An 18,198-nucleotide genomic window follows, 5' to 3' on the forward strand; every position below is an offset into this window, starting at 1 on the left:
AGTATCAGAGAAATAATTTTTTTGCTAAAAGGAAAGCGCTTAACTTGACGCACGACTTAGTCCAATTACACGGAATAATGTCGGAAGTGATCGGACAAAAGTTGATCGGAGAAGAGTTGGTTCCACTGTCGACGTTTCTTCCCCAGACTTCTTTGCGATCTTGAGTGGCCGCGGGTAAATAACGCCTGGAAGGATATGTACGGGAAACACGAGAAACTCATTATCTGACGGGAGTTTGCGCTTTCTATCTGAAAGACAGTGCTCACTGGGTGTTGGAAAGGACATTCTTGGCAACGGATGCCTTGTTTGATGATAACTGCTTATTTGATGTCCAATGTTTTCCATTTCTACGATTTCGACTTCATTGCGGTAGCGAAACAAAGATAATTTACTACGGAGGTTCATTGAAAGCCGGTATTGTGTTCATGTTAAGTTCTAATGAGACATTAATACCCCTGTTTTCTTTGTGAGGATTCGCGGGATTTCTCGGTTTGTTTAAATGTCAAAAACAACTTGGAAGTATGTCTTTCTTTTGGTATCGCTATGGCTGCTTATCCTTGGCTACATGGGTTATCAGCTTTTGTCCGTTGTCGACGATGCAAACCGAAGCGCTGTCGCACTTCTGCAAAAAGAAAGACAAATCGAACTGCTACAGACTCAGAATGGGGGACTAAAAAAGAAGTTAGCGGAATTTCAAGCAGACAAGAATAAACTCGAAATGGAAGTAGCCGAACTTAGACAGAAGAACTCAGATCTTCAACGCAAACTAACAGCTCAGAAATCCTCGATTGTTACTCCTATGAAACCGCATGAGCTCAAAGATAAGCGTGATCAAGATTCGGAAGTAGCGATCACTTCATCGGTAAAATTTACGCCGCCTAGTCTGGAATTTTTAACGATAAGACGGAGAGCAGAGAAGGAATTGAAAGAAATGTGGTATTTTATAAGTGCTGAGGTGAGCAGAATTAAGATGTCTGCCAGCGAAAGCGTGAAATCGAAGCTGACAAAGATGATGTGGACTGTTGAAGACATGCATCATGTTTTGTCTTTAAACTTTGAAAACTTAAAATCTATGGATGGACAAAGAGATTGGGTTGAAAAGGAACATAAAGAACTTAGCGATCTTGTCCAAAGAAGACTGTATCATTTGCAGAATCCAACCGATTGCGATTCGACGAAGAAGCTGATGTGTCAGCTTAACAAAGGATGTGGTTACGGTTGCCAAGTTCACCATCTAATGTACTGTTTCATTGTTGCTTATGGCCTTCAAAGGACTCTTATAATCGACTCTAGCGGTTGGAGGTATTCGCCTAAAGGCTGGAATGGAATTTTTAAACCCGTTAGTGAAACCTGTACAAATCATCAGGGGAATATAGCGGCATGGAGCGAATCCGCGTCGAAAAGCGAACAAAATATTTTGATGCCAATTGTCGATAGTTTATACCCCAGGCCTCCCTACATGCCGTTGGCTGTGCCTAAAGATTTGGCCAACAGAATACAGAAAATTCACAGCCATCCGTTCGTGTGGTGGATAGGGCAGTTTGCTAAATATTTATTTCGCTATTCACCTGCTGTGCAAGAAGAGATCGACCAAAAAAGAACTTTGCTTGGCTTCAAGAAACCAATTGTCGGGTAAGATTTATTTAGCCTGTGTTGACTTAAAGACAAAAGCAACCGGATGGTATTTGAATAGCTGTTAGGTAAAATAGTCTTGTAAATTGTTTCCTGTAAATGATTATTCAACCATCAATATTAAGTCATTTTATATTTATCATTTCTTATTTCTTTTAGCCCAATTAAAAATTTAAATCATCCTGAAAGCCCCAGCACTCAAACTCCAAAGATTTTATCAGTGATTCTCCATTCTAGTTGCAACAGAAAGCCATGTTAATTAGTTAAGAGATTTTGTTGACATTTTTGCTTAATCTTGTCACCTCTTTGATAAATAATCTATTGATACTGTAAGAAATTATAAGTAATTATCTGTATTTCTCTCTTGTTGTAATGTCATGGTTTAAATTTCTATTTGTTTGTCTGTTTGTTTTTAATTTTCAACAAGCTTTCCTTCTTCCCAGATCTGTTACAATATTCTAAGATAAAAACAAACAAAAAAAAAATGAATGAATGAGTTCCAAGGAACAATTTTAATCACAACTTCTACATCTTACAAACTTGTGATCTCATACTGACCAGTAGATGTTTTATGTTTGAGATACAACTAGATATTTTGCAAATATGTATCATCATAAATTTAAAACCTTTCTAGCAACCCTAACTGGTCAAGAGGGGTGCTATCTGCTGCTCAAAGTAGGAAGCTTTGAGTGGGGATTTTTTAAAAAAAAATTTATCTCTTTTCTTTTTTTCAGGGTTCAAGTTCGTAGAACCGATAAAATTAACACAGAAGCAGCTTTTCACTCCATTGAAGAATACATGTATTGGGTAGACTTGTTCTATAACAAGCTAGAAAGAGTTCAACCTGTGAAACAAAGACGTGTCTATCTTGCAACAGATGATGCTAATTTATTGCCTGAAGCAAAAGAAAAGTAAGTCAGAATTTCATGGTTTTTACTTACATGTCACTTTAGTTTCTTAGAATAATGAACTTGGAACAACTGGTTAATGTGTGAACCTTTTTGAATGCATTTTTGTACAGCTGGAGCTCTGACAGTTTTCAGATAAGTAAATATTGTGTTGGCTCTTCAAAAAATTTGGGAAATTATGTTTGGATTTTTTAAAATGTATTTTATATCATTATATATGTAAACAGTGGATCATATTGAAAGCATTCAAATTGGATACTCAAACACAGAATATCCTTTGCTATTCTGAGCAATGCACATGGGATTTGTACCTGAAAAATATTGCAATTCTTACAGGAATTAATTAGTTAAAATCCTTTTTTCTACTTTGTTATTTCACCGTTTTGGTTTATACTCAAAGAACTATCCACTTCGGCTTGGTAAATATCCACTGCTAGTCACCTCCACTTTGTTGAATAGTTGTTAACCCTTTAACTCCCAGATCTAATTTGTAATTCTCCTCACCATCAACCTTACAATTCTTACAGTTTTAGTTCAGAGAATTTAGTATTGGATCAACTAATTATCCCCAAATTGATATTTTTCTTTATTCTCATCACTTGTCTGGTTGATATTATATTGATATTGTTAGGAGAAATTCTGTCTTGGTCACTCATGGGTGTTAAAGGGTTAAGTACACTATTTTTCTTGCATCTAATGAATGTCTTTTGAGAAGAAATAGAATGAAGATTATGTTACTCTATGTCTTCTTGGCTCTGAGCAAAATACACTCATGATTTATACTTCCATGCTTTGGCAATTATGTTGCATTTTAGAAAAATTAGTTGATATAGAGACGAATAGCCTTTTTTTTTTAATTTGATGCCTCCTTTTCAGGTACAAGAACTACGAATTTGTTAGTGATCAGGAAATTTCCAAATCTGCTGGCCTTGGATCACGTTACTCTGACTCTTCTTTACATGGAGTTCTGTTTGATATTCAAATGTTATCAGAGTGTGATTTCTTGGTTTGCACCTTTTCTTCACAGGTAAAGTACGACAGTTATTGACTTTTTTTTGCTTTTTGCCTTAAGGCAAAAGGTACATTCTTGAGGCAGGAGCACAGCCCTGTTAAGGGAAAATGGTATATCAGTTAAAGGAGACTAAACAAATCAAGTCCCAAAAACAGAGTATATTTTTCAGTTGAAAAAAAAATACCAGATGAGAAGGTATAAAACCAGACTCAACCAGGATTAATAACGATTGAGAAAGATAAACCTGATAGCAAATGAGGCACTAAAGAATGGAGTAAGTCTGGAATAAATCCTTAACCTGCTGTGAGTGTAGCTGCTTTGAAATTTAGTTTGTTAACCCTTTACACCCTAACATCAGTATGCATATTCTCCATACTGTTCTCTATACATTTCCTAAGATACTGACAAGGAGAAAATGTTTAACAATCAAGAGCTTCTTTAGTTGGTGATCATTTCCCTTATTCTCATGACCTTAATGTGTGATTCAGGGGTGATATTGTGAAGAGAAATTAGATGCTAGACACTCTCAGGGGTTAAAGGGGAGAGGGCAAAGGCTGAAAACATCTTTTTTTATTTTCTACCAGGTTTGCCGTGTGGCCTATGAACTGATGCAATCATCTCAACCTGATGCTGCTAAAAAATTCCAATCCTTGGATGACATTTACTACTTTGGTGGTCAATCTGGTCATGATGTGAAAGCCATCTATCCCCATCGTGCGCAAGATTCTACTCAGATAGACTTAGCTGTGGGAGATCGTGTTGGAATTGCTGGCAATCATTGGGATGGATATTCCAAGGGTGTCAATCATAAGACTCGTCAAGATGGTCTTTTCCCATCCTACAAAGTCGAAGATGTCTTGGAAATTTTTGATTTCCCAACCTATGACGGAGTATAGCTGAACCTATCTTCATATCAAACACTTTATAAAATGAATCAATAATCTGGTTGAAATTATGATTTTTAGTTTTTTAACGTCAAGTCATAAATTTATATATGGATTAAACATAGAAGTCATGTAGAGAAAGAAATGAATTATGTACCAATAGCTAGGCTAATACAATCACAGTTAACAATTGAAACCACCCTGCCTAATTTTTTCATTTTCAAACGTTAACCTTACAATCCCGAATTCTAAGAAGATGATAAAATATCTGGACCATTAAAATAAATTTATCATGATAACATTGTGATTACCTGATTAGTCTTTCATTGAAATAATCCAATTTCCTATGTATAGATATGTAACAAAACTAGTCAATTGATGTCATTCAAATCTGTAACAAAAGCTAGTTTCATATTTTAGTGGCAAATGTTAATGACTTGAATCTATCCATAGATGTGCAGAAAAGGAAGTTTCTCTATAGGCAACATTGAAAATAACGCATTGAAAATATCATACAGCAATTAATCCTTTTTACTCCAGCATTAGTGCTGACCTTCTCTGTTCTCCTCTCTATAAACTTCCCTTGGTTTTGAAAAGGAGAATTCACTAAAAAATTAAAGCTTCTTAGGTTGGGGATCATTTCCTTTATTCTCATGATATAAATGAATTGTTCAATGGTATTACTCTAGGGAGAAATTTAAGGATGGTCATTCTTACAAGTTAGAGGGTCAGTGGTTTGTGCATCAGCTGTGCCTCAATCAAGATATGAAATACTCACAAAGTTTGATGCATGCTGATGCATGAATCAATTGTGTAGTTAAATGTACTTTCCATTGTTCAGTCATTTTTACAAGAAACAAACTAGCAATTGTTTGTTTGTGTTTCTTCTCAGCCATAGTTGAGTCATATGACACTTCCCCAACCTTGCAGGCTGATTTGCCTTCAATGCAATTAGCCTCAGAAAGTTGGCCCTAAATGTCTCGATACTGACTTAAGTATGTGGACTATTCCCTTTCTCATAGTTGCGGTTGAAAATAATTGACAAATTCTATTTACGTTAGACTGTTGAATTTTGCCCAAACATTGTAAGAGTGGATTTTGGAGCCCCTGGGGCGATAGCCAGTGTCAGGACAGAGATGCTTAACCCGCCTCCTCTCCCTCCCGGCCACGCTCTTTTTTCTCTTTCCATACCCCATTCACCCGCAAGACAGGCTTGCGTGTCTGAACCTCAGACGTGACGTCACTTGATAAAAAAATGGCGCTGAAAGCTATGATCGTTCAGCTGCTTGTTGCTCTTGTGACAGTAAACTTTGCGATGTCGACCAGAATTGCAGGTTTTAGCCCAACAAATTCGGGGTCCCACTATTTCACCATAAAGAAAGTTATGGAGGAATTGTCCGCGCGCGGACACGAGGTAAGGTCAGAGAGCAGCCTGCAGGTTACAGGAGTACTGATCGACATAGCCATCGTTGACTGCTAGTAAATAGCTACAGAGGCATGTAAACTCTACGTGCTTCTGATAGCTATGAAGGAAAGTAAGAAATAAAGATGCAGTGCGGAATACTGTATATTCTTTCCGCTTTGGTGGTCCTGCATGTAGGAGTTCATAATTATTTGGAATTTTCGATCGTGCAAAAGGAATCTGTGGCGGTCATGCTGTTACAGCTCGCGAGACTGACAAATTCATTAATTTTTTTATTTTTTTCACAATTTCAAATTTTTATTATCTTATTTCAAATACAAATTACAGACTGACAATCAAAATTACTACACAGTAACAAGGTTTGGCAACAACACGAATGAATCTGCGGAAAATTGCACATCCGACAAGTTTATTCATGACCTATTAACTCAATCGGCTTCAATAGTTATCCAATTTATCTAGTATTATGCGGTTTTTTTCAGCCTGAGAAAAAAAATACGTTTTCTCGGTTATAAAATTTTATTTTACGCCTCGGTGGACGTTAAGTGGAAATCAAGAAACTCTGCTGGGAATATTGGTTTTTGACTGGATGATTAGCAGAAATAAATAACAAACGAGTGCCTTTTTAAATGCCGCCACGTTTTCCAGAACTTTGATTGAACTTTGAAAGTCCCTTGGAAAGTTTGAACTAGGGGAAAACTCATTTTTTCTTCAAAGGAGTTGACTACTATGATTTATCTGCAGATCTTTATTCACCTCCTTGTTTGGAGGCAAGGCTGTACACTAGGGTGTGTATTTGTGTTAAACCAGTATTTTTTTTCATTACTTTTTTTTAATCTCTCATGCCTTTTCTTCAATACAGGTTGTGCTGGTTAAGCCTGCCAATCAAAACGATCCACCAACAATTGGACAGACAATACCACATAAGATATTCCACGTGCCATTTAACCAGTCTTATTTTGAGGTATTTTTTATTAAAACTCTCATGGAACATGGCATATGGAAGGCTCTAATCAGATTTACAGAGATGCAAAGTGTCATTTGTGAACACTTGTTAAATAACACTGAACTGATTCAACATCTGAGGCAGTTTGACGTGATAGTGTTTGAAAGACTTTTTTTGTGTGCTTCAATGGTGGCAGATCTTCTAAAAATTCCTGCAGTGGTTTTAATACCCTCTCCAAATGCTCCAGCAGGTTGTTCACTTTTCAAGGTTCCTTGTCCATTGTCGTATGTGCCTTTGCGTCTCGCTGCATTTACAAGTGACATGTCATTTATACAGCGTGTCATGAACTCTGTAGGTCAGATCAGTTTTGAGTTTGCTGTGCGCCTTGTGAAATCTCCAAGTGAGCGTCACCTCAAGGAAAAATATAACATTGCACCTGAGAAAGAACTTGAAGAGGTCCTCGGGAATGCTGAGTTAGTGCTCATTCTTGGAGACTTTGCACTTGAATATCCACAGCCACTTCTGCCAGGTTTGCTACCCATCCTAAATGGGATACTGCTCCATTGCTGGGCTACCCCTTTTCAGACTTGAGTCAGACATTGTAGGTCCAGACTCTTAAAATAATACTCTCCTGAAAGGGTTGAATGGCTGTCATTTTGCTGAAGGGTGATTTATATGATTCCTCTCATAGCATCATTAACACATGTGCATCAGGAGATTACAAATTTGAACACTGGTAACCTCAATGACTTATGATATCGAGATCTTTGATTGCCTTGTCATGGAAGCTAGCATTAAAAGCAACTTCTCAGCTGTGGTTGGAAATTTAAAATAGACTTTGGAAAAAAGGTATCATGGGTCATGGGTATAAGTTCTCTCAGTTTGTAATCTCTTGAAGTGAATTTAAGATGCACTTTCCTTCTGTGTAATGCCTACTAGACAAATCAGTTCCTGGGGTATTTATAGATACCTGATCACATTCTGTTTGTATTTATCTTCTTGTTTTGTTTTGTTTTGTTTTGTTTTTTTTCTTTTAAGGTCAGGTCATGGTGGGTCCAATCACTGCTAAAGCAGAAGCTGACCCACTTCCCCTTGACTTGGCAAACATTATCAACAGTTCAAGGGGGCATGGGTTCATTATTGCTTCTTTTGGATCATATGCAGAAACAATTATTTCTAACAGGACCTTCGATGTTATGGCTGCAGCTTTTGGAAAGTTAAAGCAGAAAGTTATATGGAAACTTAAAGGTATTTTTTTAGTATTAATTGTTAATCACCAGTTATTGTCAAGGTCATCATTGTCATCATTATTGTTATAATCAATGTAACCATAATTATTGATATAATGGCCAATTTACGTTTTCAACCCAGTTGTTAACACTAAATTACCTAACATTATAAGAATTGTATGGTTGACAGTAAGGAGAATTACAATTTTGAAACTTTGAATTCTTTGTTACTCAGGAAAATCCTTATTATCAACTTTTTCAGGTTACATTCCTTCACTCCTTGGTCCAAACATCAAAGTGGTGAAGTGGATACCTCAGAATGATCTATTGGCTCACAAAGATATCAAAGCTTTTGTTTCTCATGTGGGACACAGCAGTCTCTACGAGTCAGCTTACCATGGGGTGCCTGTGGTGGCTGTTCCTCTCTTTGCTGATCAGTTTTTTAACGCCAGGAAGGTAGAGCACTTTGGATTGGGTATGACTGTGGATCACAAAACTGCGACTGCTGAGGAGTTTGCTAAGACAATGGAGGATGTGATGACTGAACCAAGGTAGTGACACGTATTTTAACAAAGTTTAGAGAGTCATTTAATTTGACATGTAGTTGCATAGCTGGAAGATATCTAGCAATGTGATTGTTTATCTATGGGGGAAATTGGCGTGAAAATCCATGTTCAAAAGTTACACCGTTCAGCAGCATATGTAACAAAAAAGCCCGCATAAGGATCCTTAAGAAAGTTATTACGACACATGCAATCGCTTAAAGTCACTGTGTGAATTATCATCCACTTTTTTTTTTTTTTTTTTTTTTTTTCACTTTTTCCTCCATGAAAGAATCGTAAGTTTTTCAATGTTATTATTCGATCGTGTTTCTTCAGTTTCCAAAAAAATGCTAGGCGCATTTCTCGTCTTATGAGAGACACTCCACGGACCCCCCTAGAGAAAGCTGGTGACTGGATAGAGTATCTACTCAGACATGGTGGGGCCCAACACCTCAGAGCTCAAGTGTTTAACATCCCTTGGTACCAATACTACTTACTTGATGTCATAGCTTTCCTTGTTGCCCTAGCTGCGTTTGTCGTCATGGTGATCAGATGGACATGTGGATGCATGTTTCGTGTGTGTTTCCGCCCGAGCAGCGAGAAAGCAAAAAACGATTGATCTCTTTTGACCCGAGCTCGTGATGTCACAAGTCATGCATCAATAATTACTTTGATTTTAAGGAATTCTTGTAGAGTTAACATTTTATAATATTCATGGAGTTGTCACCATGTAAATTTAAAGCCAGATTTAAAAAGATTCAGCGGTGAACGCACCACGTGCACCGTTTCTACGTGTAACTGTAGACAATTACAGACTTCTAGACGTTGCTAGTTCGATGTAGCCAGCGAACAAACCCACATGAGTAGTGCTTTGGAAGGAGCGTTTCTTGGCTCGCGGGTAGGTATGAATCGTAGGTTAGCTAGCGAGAGGTCTGATACGGGTCTAGACTCCCGGCAAACCTCTCCTCAACTCGTTTCAAATCTTCCCGCGGGCGGAGAAACGCGCGTTATGCAGCGCTAGTATTAAATGCTTTCTAGCAAAAACGCTTGCGGGCTAAGTTCGATATAAATGAAAGGTTCTGACGGTTGGTCAGAGTCAGCTGAGTAAGGGCCAATTTTCAATCACCGTTTTCAGTGGCAGATTCAAGGGAGGGTGTCGCACGGCTGGACTCCTCTCCTCAGACATGTGGGTTTTTATTGTTAATTGTCTAACAGCAAAATTCTTGCACCAACAAGATCATATGTCACTTCTCACTATAAAGTGTTTAAAATTAACTTTCTTAGTGTTAATACCAGAAAAAGTAAACTGCTTACCTTTTTAAGCTCAGTGCTCTAGGCGGAGTTTCACCTAAATTTTGCGGAATGTGTGCATTTCGTCTCAGTAAAACCATTTTAGACTGCCATAATTTTTACTTAAAACTTACAGTGTTAACTAGTACATATGCTTAAAGATATTTTAAGGAGATAGTTAGGATCAATTTTTTGTATGAATGAGGCTATTCGTTCTCAATAATTATTGAATCGAGCTTTTCACCTTACTGATTGTAAATTTACTCAGAATAGCTTTCAAGGAGAGTTGATGAACTGCTCTATTGAAAGCAAAGGTCCTAGTTCCAGCCCTGTCCAGGGCCTTCAGTCCATTAGTTCCTAGCGGGGAGATGATAACGTTGTGATTACCTGATCAGTCTTTTATTAAAATAATCCAATTTCGTACGTGTTGATATGTAACGAAACTAGTCAATTGATGTCATTTAAATCTGTAGCAAAAGCTAGCTTCATTTTCACAAGAAACAAACTAGCAATTTTCTGTTACTGTTTCTTTTCAGCCATAGTTGTGTCATGAAGACACTTTCCCAACCCTGCAGGCTGAGTGGCCTTCAATTGAATGCAACTCTAACTGTAAGATGCATCTCCTTCTCTTCCATATACTTTATCATCTTCCTCACACTTACCTTCCTGCCAGTTTTGCGTGGGATTTTGAGGCCCCTGAGACGGTAGCTAGTGCCACGGCAAAGATGCACTACCACCCCCCCCCCCCCCTTTTGCTCTTTTTCTTCTTTCCACCCCGTACCACTTATCAGGCAAGTTTGCGTGTCCGAACTCAGGTGTGACGTCACCCGATCAACAAAATGGCGCTCAAAGCTATGATCGTTCAGCTAATTGTTGCGCTTGTGTCAGTAAACTTTACTTTGTCGGCCAGAATTGCAGGTTTTAGCCCAACATATTCGGGATCCCACTACTTCACCATAAAGAAGGTTATGGAGGAATTGTCCGCGCGCGGACACGAGGTAAGGTCTAGAGCAGCCTTGCAGAAGTATCTCTGACCGACATAGCCATCGTTTACGGCGATACAGAGGAAAGTAAAAAATAAAGATGTAGTGCGGCATACTGTATAATCTTTTCGCTTTGGTGGTCCTGCATGTAGGTGTTCATAATTATTTGGAATTTTCGATCGTGCAAAAGGAATCTGTGACGGTCATGCTAGACTTAAGACCGTGCAGACCGCGCTTTGTTCCATGGAGAATTTCGACTGTTACAGCTCGCGAGACACTGACAAATTCGTAATTTTTTTTTGACAAATTTTTTTGTACAAATTTTTGCTGTCATATTTCAAATACAAATTACAGACATAATTAAAATTACTACACAGTAACAAGGAGGTTTGGCCAACAACGTGAATGAATTTGTTGCACATCCGACAAATTCCTTCATGACCTACTAACCCAGTCGACTTAGATAGTTATCCAATTTCACTAGTATTATGCGGTTTTTTCAGCCTGAGGAAAAAAATACGTTTTCTGGCTTATAAAATTATATTTTACGCCTCGGTGAACGTCAAGTGGAAGTCAAGAAACTTTGCTGAGAACTGGTTTTTGATTGGATGATAAGGAGAAATGAACAACAAACGAGGGGCTTTTTAAATGCCGCTACATTTTTGGTGCGTGGTGCGTTGCGTGCTTTGTTTTTCACGTTTCCCAGAATTTTGATTCAACCAGAGTACTGGATCTTTTCGTTCTATATTTTTCAATTTCTGGTAAAATGAAAAAAAAATACTGATGAAACCTTGAGTCCTGTCTGTTGGTAACTTGGAAATTGTCCTTTTAATTTTAATTTCACGCACATTGTGCATGCATTGCGATAGAATCAGAGATTAAGTTGGAGACTACTGACATGGCCAAATTTCTCCACGAAGCTCTCCATCAGTCTTCTACCCCAGTTCAAAAACCGTATTTTCTAGTAAAGTTAGATTTTATGGTTCAGCACTTTCTTCTCTGCAAAGTTCTTTAGGCTGTCTTGTGAAGATCTTGGTAATCATTTGCTTCATCTACATAGCACATTCCTTACCCCTAAATCAGTGTCACTGTCCATACAAATTACATTTGCAACACATCTTTCAGAGTAGGGCTAATCTCCATGAGCTCGAGAAACTTGAGCCTGCAATTTTATTTTGTTGGATAATGTGAGCTCGAAAATAACCTTATAAAATTTTGTCATGTGTTGTTCAAAAATTGGAAACAGTTCCAATGTTACCAAAAGAGTAAGAAAAAGACGTATACACCTTTATCATATGTACATCACAGTTTAAAAGAAAAAGCAAACAAAAAAATTGCACAGTCTGTGCACTGTACACAGTCTGCAGTCTGCAGTCTGTTTTATCATGGCCACCCATTTTCAAGTGCAATCTGTATACAATACTTACATCCTATATCATGGTCAGATTATCAGCAGGCACAGCTCTTTTCATAGAAATATGTGAAAAGTTAGCTTAGCCAGGGTAACTCAGGTAAGGGTTGTCTCAGTATCCATTACCGTAAAGAAAGTCCCTAGGAGAGTTTGATCTAGGGGCAAACTCATTTTTTCGTCAAAGGAATTGACTACCATAATTTATCTGCAGATCCATATTCAACTCTTTGTTTTAAGGCAAGGCTGTACACCAGGGTGTGTATTTGTGTCAAACCAGTATTTGTTCATTACTTTTTTTCCTGCTCTCATGCCTTTTCTTCAATACAGGTTGTGCTGATTAAGCCTGCCAATCAAAACGATCCACCAACAATTGGGCAGACGATACCTCATAAGATATTCCACATACCATATAACCAGTCTTATTTTGAGGTATTTTTTGTTAAAAGTCATATGGAAGACGGCTTATGGAAGGCTCTAATCAGATTTACAGAGATGCAAAGTGTCATTTGCGAACACTTGTTAAATAACACTGAACTGATTCAACATCTGAGGCAGTTTGACATGATAGTGTTTGAAAGACTTTTTTTGTGTGCTTCAATAGTGGCAGATCTTCTAAAAATTCCTGCAGTGGTTTTAATACCCTCTCCAAATGCTCCAGCAGGTTGTTCACTTTTCAAGGTTCCTTGTCCATTGTCATATGTGCCTTCACGTCTTGCTGCATTTACAAGTGACATGTCATTTATACAGCGTGTCATGAACTCTGTAGGTCAGATCAGTTTTGAGTTTGCTGTAAGACTTTTGAAATCTCCAAGTGAGCGTCGCCTTAAGGAAAAATATAACATTGCACCTGAGAAAGAACTTGAAGAGGTCCTCGGGAATGCTGAGTTAGTGCTCATTCTTGGAGACTTTTCACTTGAATATCCACAGCCACTTCTGCCAGGTTTGCTACCCATCCTAAATAGGATACCACTCCATGGCTGGGCTGCCTCTGCACCCCCCCTACCCTGCCCACCTCCCACCTCCCCCCTCCCCCCTCCCCAGATGTTAAGTGTTTGACAGGTTTTACTGACGGGTCATTGGTACCCATTTATACTCTTGGGTGGAGAGAGTTAAGTGTCCTTTGTACAAACACAGAAAAATTACCTAGACAGCCCTCTAACTTAACTGTTAGGTGACTACATCTCCATGAAAAAAAGAGAAAAAAAGAGAAGAAATCAAAATTTCCCATTGAATACCCTGATTGTGACTCTCTGTGTTCTCGATCAAGTCTCTTTTCAGACTTGAGTCAGACATTGTAGGTCCAGACTCTTAAAATAATACTCTCCTGAAAGGGTTGAATGGCTGTCAGTTTGCTGAAGGGTGATTTATATGATTCCACTCATAGCATTATTAACACATGTGCATCAGGAGATTACAAACTTGAACACTGGTAACCTCAATGACTTATGATATCGAGATCTTTGATTGCCTTGTCATGGAAGCTAGCATTAATAGCAACTTCTCAGCTGTGGTTGGAAATTTAAAGTAGACTTTGAGAAAGAGGTGTCATGGGTCATGGGTATAAGTTCTCTCAGTTTATAATCTCTTGAAGTGAACTTAAGGTGCACTTTCCCTCTGCGTAATGCCTACTAGACAAATCAGTTCCTGGGGTATTTATAGATACCTGATCACATTCTGTTTGTATTTATCTTCTTGTTTTGTTTTGTTTTGTTTTTTTCTTTTAAGGTCAGGTCATGGTGGGTCCCATCACTGCTAAAGCAGAACCTGACCCACTTCCCCTTGACTTGGCAAACATTATCAACAGTTCAAGGGGGCACGGGTTCATTATTGCTTCTTTTGGATCGTATGCAGAAACAATTATTTCTAACAGGACCTTCGATGTTATGGCTGCAGCTTTTGGAAAGTTAAAGCAGAAAGTTATATGGAAACTTAAAGGTATTTTTTTAGTATTAATTGTTAATAACCAGTTATTGTCAAAGTCATCATTGTCATCATTATTGTTATTATCAACGTAACCATAATTATTGGTATAATTTTTAGCGATGCATTTTATTTTAAGTAAGATATAATGTGTCAACTGTCTCCAGTGAAGTTTAAGTCGAAATAGGTAGAATGAATGTAATTAACCCTTTAACTCCCATAAGTGACCAAGACAGAATTTCTCCTTACAATATCAATACAATATCAATCAGATAAGTGATGAGAAAAAAGGAAAACATCAATATGGGGATAATTAGTTGATCCAATACTAAATTCTCTAAACTAACATAAATTCTTCACTCTGACGAAGGGCTAATGTTTGTCAGCTTTTTTACTCTTTACGGAGGCCAATTTACGTTTTCAACCCAGTTGTTAACACTAAATTACCTAACATTAAATGAATTGTATGGTTGACAGTAAGGAGAATTACAATTTTGATATGAGAGTTAAAGGGTGAAGATTTTGTGCCTTTTATTGGTGAAACTTTGAATTCTTTGTTACTCAGGAAACTCCTTTTTATCAACTTTTTCAGGTTACATTCCTTCACTCCTTGGTCCAAACATCAAAGTAATGAAGTGGATACCTCAGAATGATCTGCTGGCTCACAAAGATATCAAAGCTTTTGTTTCTCATGTGGGACACAGCAGTCTCTACGAGTCAGCTTACCATGGGGTGCCTGTGGTGGCTGTTCCTCTCTTTGCTGATCAGTTTTTTAACGCCAGGAAGGTAGAGCACTTTGGATTGGGTATGACTGTGGATCACAAAACTGCGACTGCTGAGGAGTTTGCTAAGACAATGGAGGATGTGATGACTGAACCAAGGTAGTGACACGTATTTTAACAAAGTTTTTAGAAAGTCATTTAATTTGACATGTAGTTGCATAGCTGGATATCTATGGGGAAAATTGGCGTGAAAATCCATGTTCAAAAGTTACACCGTTCAGCAGCATATGTAACAAAAAAGCCCGCATTAGGATCCTTAGAAAAGTTATTACGACACGTGCAATCGCTCAAAGTCACTGTGTGAACTATCATCCACTTCAAAATAATGCATTCGATAAGATATGATCAAGCAAACAAACCCAACAGCAACTATTGACAATTACATCGGGAGACCATAAACTCGGATGGTCGTTTTTCTTTTTTTTCATTTTTTCCTGCATGAAAGAATCGTAAGTTTTGCAATGTTATTATTCAATCGTGTTTCTTCAGTTTCAAGAAAAATGCTAGGCGCATTTCTCGCCTTATGAAAGACACTCCACGGACCCCCCTGGAGAAAGCTGGTGACTGGATAGAGTATCTACTCAGACATGGTGGAGCCCAACACCTCAGAGCTCAAGTGTTTAACATCCCTTGGTACCAGTACTACTTACTTGACGTCATAGCTTTCCTTGTTGCCCTAGCTGCGTTTGTCATCATAGTGATCAAATGGATATGTGGATGCATGTTTCGTGTGTGTTTCCGCCCGAGCAGCGAGAAAGCGAAAAACGATTGATCTCTTTTGGCCCGAGCTTGTGATGTCACAAGTCATGCATCGGTAGTTACTTTGATTTTAAGGAATTCTTGTAGAGTTAACATTTTATAATATTCATGGAAGTTGTCACCAGGTAAATTTAAAGCCAGATTTAAAAAGATTCAGCGGTGAACGCACCACGTGCACCGTTTCTACGTGTAACTAGAGACAATTACAGACTTGTAGACGTTGCTTGTTCGATGTAGCCAGCGAACAAACCCACATGAGTAGTGCTTCGGAAGGAGCGTTTCTTGGCTCGCGGGCAAGTATGAAACTCTGAGCAAATTTAGCCAGCGAGAGGTCTCAAATGGGTCTAGACTCCCGGCAAACCTCTCCTCAACTCGTTTCAAATCTTCCCGCGGGCGGAGAAACGCGCGTTATGCAGCGCTAGTAATAAATGCTTGCCAGCAAAAACGCTTGCGGGCTAAGTTTGATATAAATGAAAGGTTCTGACGGTTGGTCAGAGTCAGCTGAGTAAGGGCCAATTTGCAATCATTGTTTTCAGTGGCGAACCAAGGGGGGTTGTCGCATGGCTGGACCCCTCTCCTCAGACCTGTGGGTTTTTTATTTTTGATTGTCTAACAGCAAAATTCTTGCACCAACAAGATCACATGTCACTTCTCACTATGAAGTGTTTAAAATTAATTTTCTTAGTGCTAATACCAGAAAAAGAAAAACGCTCACCTTTTTTAAACTCAGTGCTCTAGGCGGGGTTTCACCTGAATTTTGCGGAATGTGTGCACTTCGTCTCAGTAAAACCATTTTAGACTGCCATAATTTTTACTTAAAACTGACAGTGTTAACTAGTACATATGCTTATAGATATTTTAAGGAGATAGTTAGATCCAATTTTTTGTATGAATTAGGCTATTCGTTCTCAATAATTACTGAATCAAGCTTTTCACCTTACTGATTGTAAATTAACTCAGAATAGCTTTCAATGAGAGTTACTAAACTGCTCTATTGAAAGCAAAAGTTCCTAGTTCCAGCCCTGTCCAGGCCCTTCAGTCCATTAGTTCCTAGCGGGGAGCTCACCCAATCATGAATTATTCACAGACGGCCGTCCTTACGTGCGTACATTAATATACCGATAAGAATTAACGGGACGGCTTGCGCTGGAAGAAAACATTAAAAAACTGCGCTCAACTTCGTGCGCGTGCGATTGTGTGAGTATCGATTGAGGAAAAACGCCATTTTACGGCATAATTGTTCACTAATGTAGCTAAATAATGCATTGGCTCTTCTTTGATAAATACCATCGACAAAATGATGATGCAACGTAAAACAGAACAGTATCGCAGATTACCGTTCGCTGAGGACTTGTATTGTACAGTTGGACCAGTGTAATATTTGTCCTAACAGTCCTAAGAAGAAAGATAATCTGCGATGCGTTAAGGACATTGAACTTAAAGTATTAACATTGATTCCGGGAAATAAAACCTGAAATATGTAAACTTTAAGATTATTCTTGGTTTCATTTGGGTGGTTCCGTTTTATGTGACCACCCGGCATAGCTGAAGACGATACGCAGCAACAGACGGTTGGGACTCAGTCAAGGGTGACCACGACCGCTTAACCCGTTACGCCCTAAGATCATTATTCATCTTCTCCTTACCGTCCTCCATTCATTTCTTAAGGTGCTAACAAGAAGAATTTGTTTACCAATCAAGAGGTTCTTTAGTTGGTGATCATTTCCTTTATTCTCATGACCTTCATGCATGATTCAGAGGTAATACTGTAGGGAGAAATTACATGCTAGTCACTCTTAAGGGTGTAAGGATTAATATGCGGTGTCGCTTAAGGTGTACGAGGAAACGAGACTTGGTGACAGTCCACCCACGGGGAACTTAAATTTGCAATCGCGGTGACCGATTTTTATCGTGGGAAACTACCTCGGGGGAATTTTAGCTTTTGGAGCTGGTATCGGCCACGAGAACAACAGGTTTTCTCATGAAAGCTACCCTAAAGTAACAAAATGGGAAACGTGAAATCCTATGCAAGTGAACCAATCAGCGCTTGTCGGTGAGTACGTTGCTGATCACATATGTGGATTTATATGTTATCTCGTGAGACATGTGACGTTAGGCAATATGCTTTTTTCATTTATAACTTGCAATGCCGCGATTTGGAACTCGTATGGGTATATTTCGGTTTTTTGGAATATTCAACAATTTTCTCCCAAGATTCATTTTTGTCTTAGAACCAGCCTTCATTCCGACTTAGGGTTGTAAATATTGACTCAGATTGGCCTTTAGCTAGTGTAGTTAAGAAACTACTGTGCTGATCAATGAAAGTATTTGCCTATTCGCCCATCAAAAATTCCTGGTTCCGCACCAGATCAGGGCTTTCAGCCCATTGATTCCTGCGGTAAGCTCATCCATTCATGAATTACATATCGATTTCAAAGGTATGTTAATTAAGACCCACTAGTTCTGAAGAGGAAAGG

At 38.5% G+C, this 18,198-nt stretch overlaps 3 protein-coding genes across 3 annotated transcripts; all 3 read left to right on the top strand.

The window, feature by feature from the left end:
- Nucleotides 1–172: 172 nt before the first annotated feature.
- On the top strand, nucleotides 173–5,366 carry LOC131784936 (alpha-(1,6)-fucosyltransferase). Its single transcript, XM_059101780.2, has 4 exons — nucleotides 173–1,632; nucleotides 2,367–2,543; nucleotides 3,417–3,567; nucleotides 4,137–5,366. Exons 1-4 carry the CDS (start codon nucleotides 500–502, stop codon nucleotides 4,446–4,448), a joined length of 1,773 nt encoding a protein of 590 aa, XP_058957763.2. The 5' UTR covers nucleotides 173–499; the 3' UTR covers nucleotides 4,449–5,366.
- Nucleotides 5,367–5,691: 325 nt separating this feature from the next.
- LOC131784954 (UDP-glucuronosyltransferase 2B1) lies at nucleotides 5,692–10,610 on the top strand. The gene is made up of 5 exons (XM_059101796.2): nucleotides 5,692–5,850; nucleotides 6,722–7,334; nucleotides 7,844–8,053; nucleotides 8,297–8,585; nucleotides 8,913–10,610. The coding sequence occupies exons 1-5, from the start codon at nucleotides 5,692–5,694 to the stop codon at nucleotides 9,193–9,195; spliced, it is 1,554 nt and encodes a 517-aa protein (XP_058957779.2). The 3' UTR covers nucleotides 9,196–10,610.
- A 10-nt stretch (nucleotides 10,611–10,620) lies between these two features.
- On the top strand, nucleotides 10,621–17,331 carry LOC136277556 (UDP-glucuronosyltransferase 1-2-like). The gene is made up of 5 exons (XM_066159932.1): nucleotides 10,621–10,864; nucleotides 12,588–13,200; nucleotides 13,986–14,195; nucleotides 14,773–15,061; nucleotides 15,452–17,331. The coding sequence occupies exons 1-5, from the start codon at nucleotides 10,706–10,708 to the stop codon at nucleotides 15,732–15,734; spliced, it is 1,554 nt and encodes a 517-aa protein (XP_066016029.1). The 5' UTR covers nucleotides 10,621–10,705; the 3' UTR covers nucleotides 15,735–17,331.
- Nucleotides 17,332–18,198: the final 867 nt, after the last annotated feature.

The sequence above is a fragment of the Pocillopora verrucosa genome, chromosome 13 (genome assembly GCF_036669915.1).
Source record: "Pocillopora verrucosa isolate sample1 chromosome 13, ASM3666991v2, whole genome shotgun sequence".
NCBI lineage: Eukaryota > Metazoa > Cnidaria > Anthozoa > Scleractinia > Pocilloporidae > Pocillopora > Pocillopora verrucosa.

What these genes read in the sequence shown, in the direction of transcription:
- LOC131784954 (XM_059101796.2), top strand. Translation starts at nt 5,692, where the DNA reads ATGGCGCTGAAAGCTATGATCGTTCAGCTGCTTGTTGCTCTTGTGACA. An exon ending in TCCACAGCCACTTCTGCCAG is followed by an intron (nt 7,335 to 7,843) that starts GTTTGCTACCCA and finishes TTTTCTTTTAAG; the next exon opens with GTCAGGTCATGGTGGGTCCA. An exon ending in GATGTGATGACTGAACCAAG is followed by an intron (nt 8,586 to 8,912) that starts GTAGTGACACGT and finishes GTGTTTCTTCAG; the next exon opens with TTTCCAAAAAAATGCTAGGC.
- LOC131784936 (XM_059101780.2), top strand. Translation starts at nt 500, where the DNA reads ATGTCAAAAACAACTTGGAAGTATGTCTTTCTTTTGGTATCGCTATGG. An exon ending in TTCAAGAAACCAATTGTCGG is followed by an intron (nt 1,633 to 2,366) that starts GTAAGATTTATT and finishes TCTTTTTTTCAG; the next exon opens with GGTTCAAGTTCGTAGAACCG. An exon ending in TTGCCTGAAGCAAAAGAAAA is followed by an intron (nt 2,544 to 3,416) that starts GTAAGTCAGAAT and finishes CCTCCTTTTCAG; the next exon opens with GTACAAGAACTACGAATTTG.
- LOC136277556 (XM_066159932.1), top strand. Translation starts at nt 10,706, where the DNA reads ATGGCGCTCAAAGCTATGATCGTTCAGCTAATTGTTGCGCTTGTGTCA. An exon ending in TGTCCGCGCGCGGACACGAG is followed by an intron (nt 10,865 to 12,587) that starts GTAAGGTCTAGA and finishes TCTTCAATACAG; the next exon opens with GTTGTGCTGATTAAGCCTGC. An exon ending in GATGTGATGACTGAACCAAG is followed by an intron (nt 15,062 to 15,451) that starts GTAGTGACACGT and finishes GTGTTTCTTCAG; the next exon opens with TTTCAAGAAAAATGCTAGGC.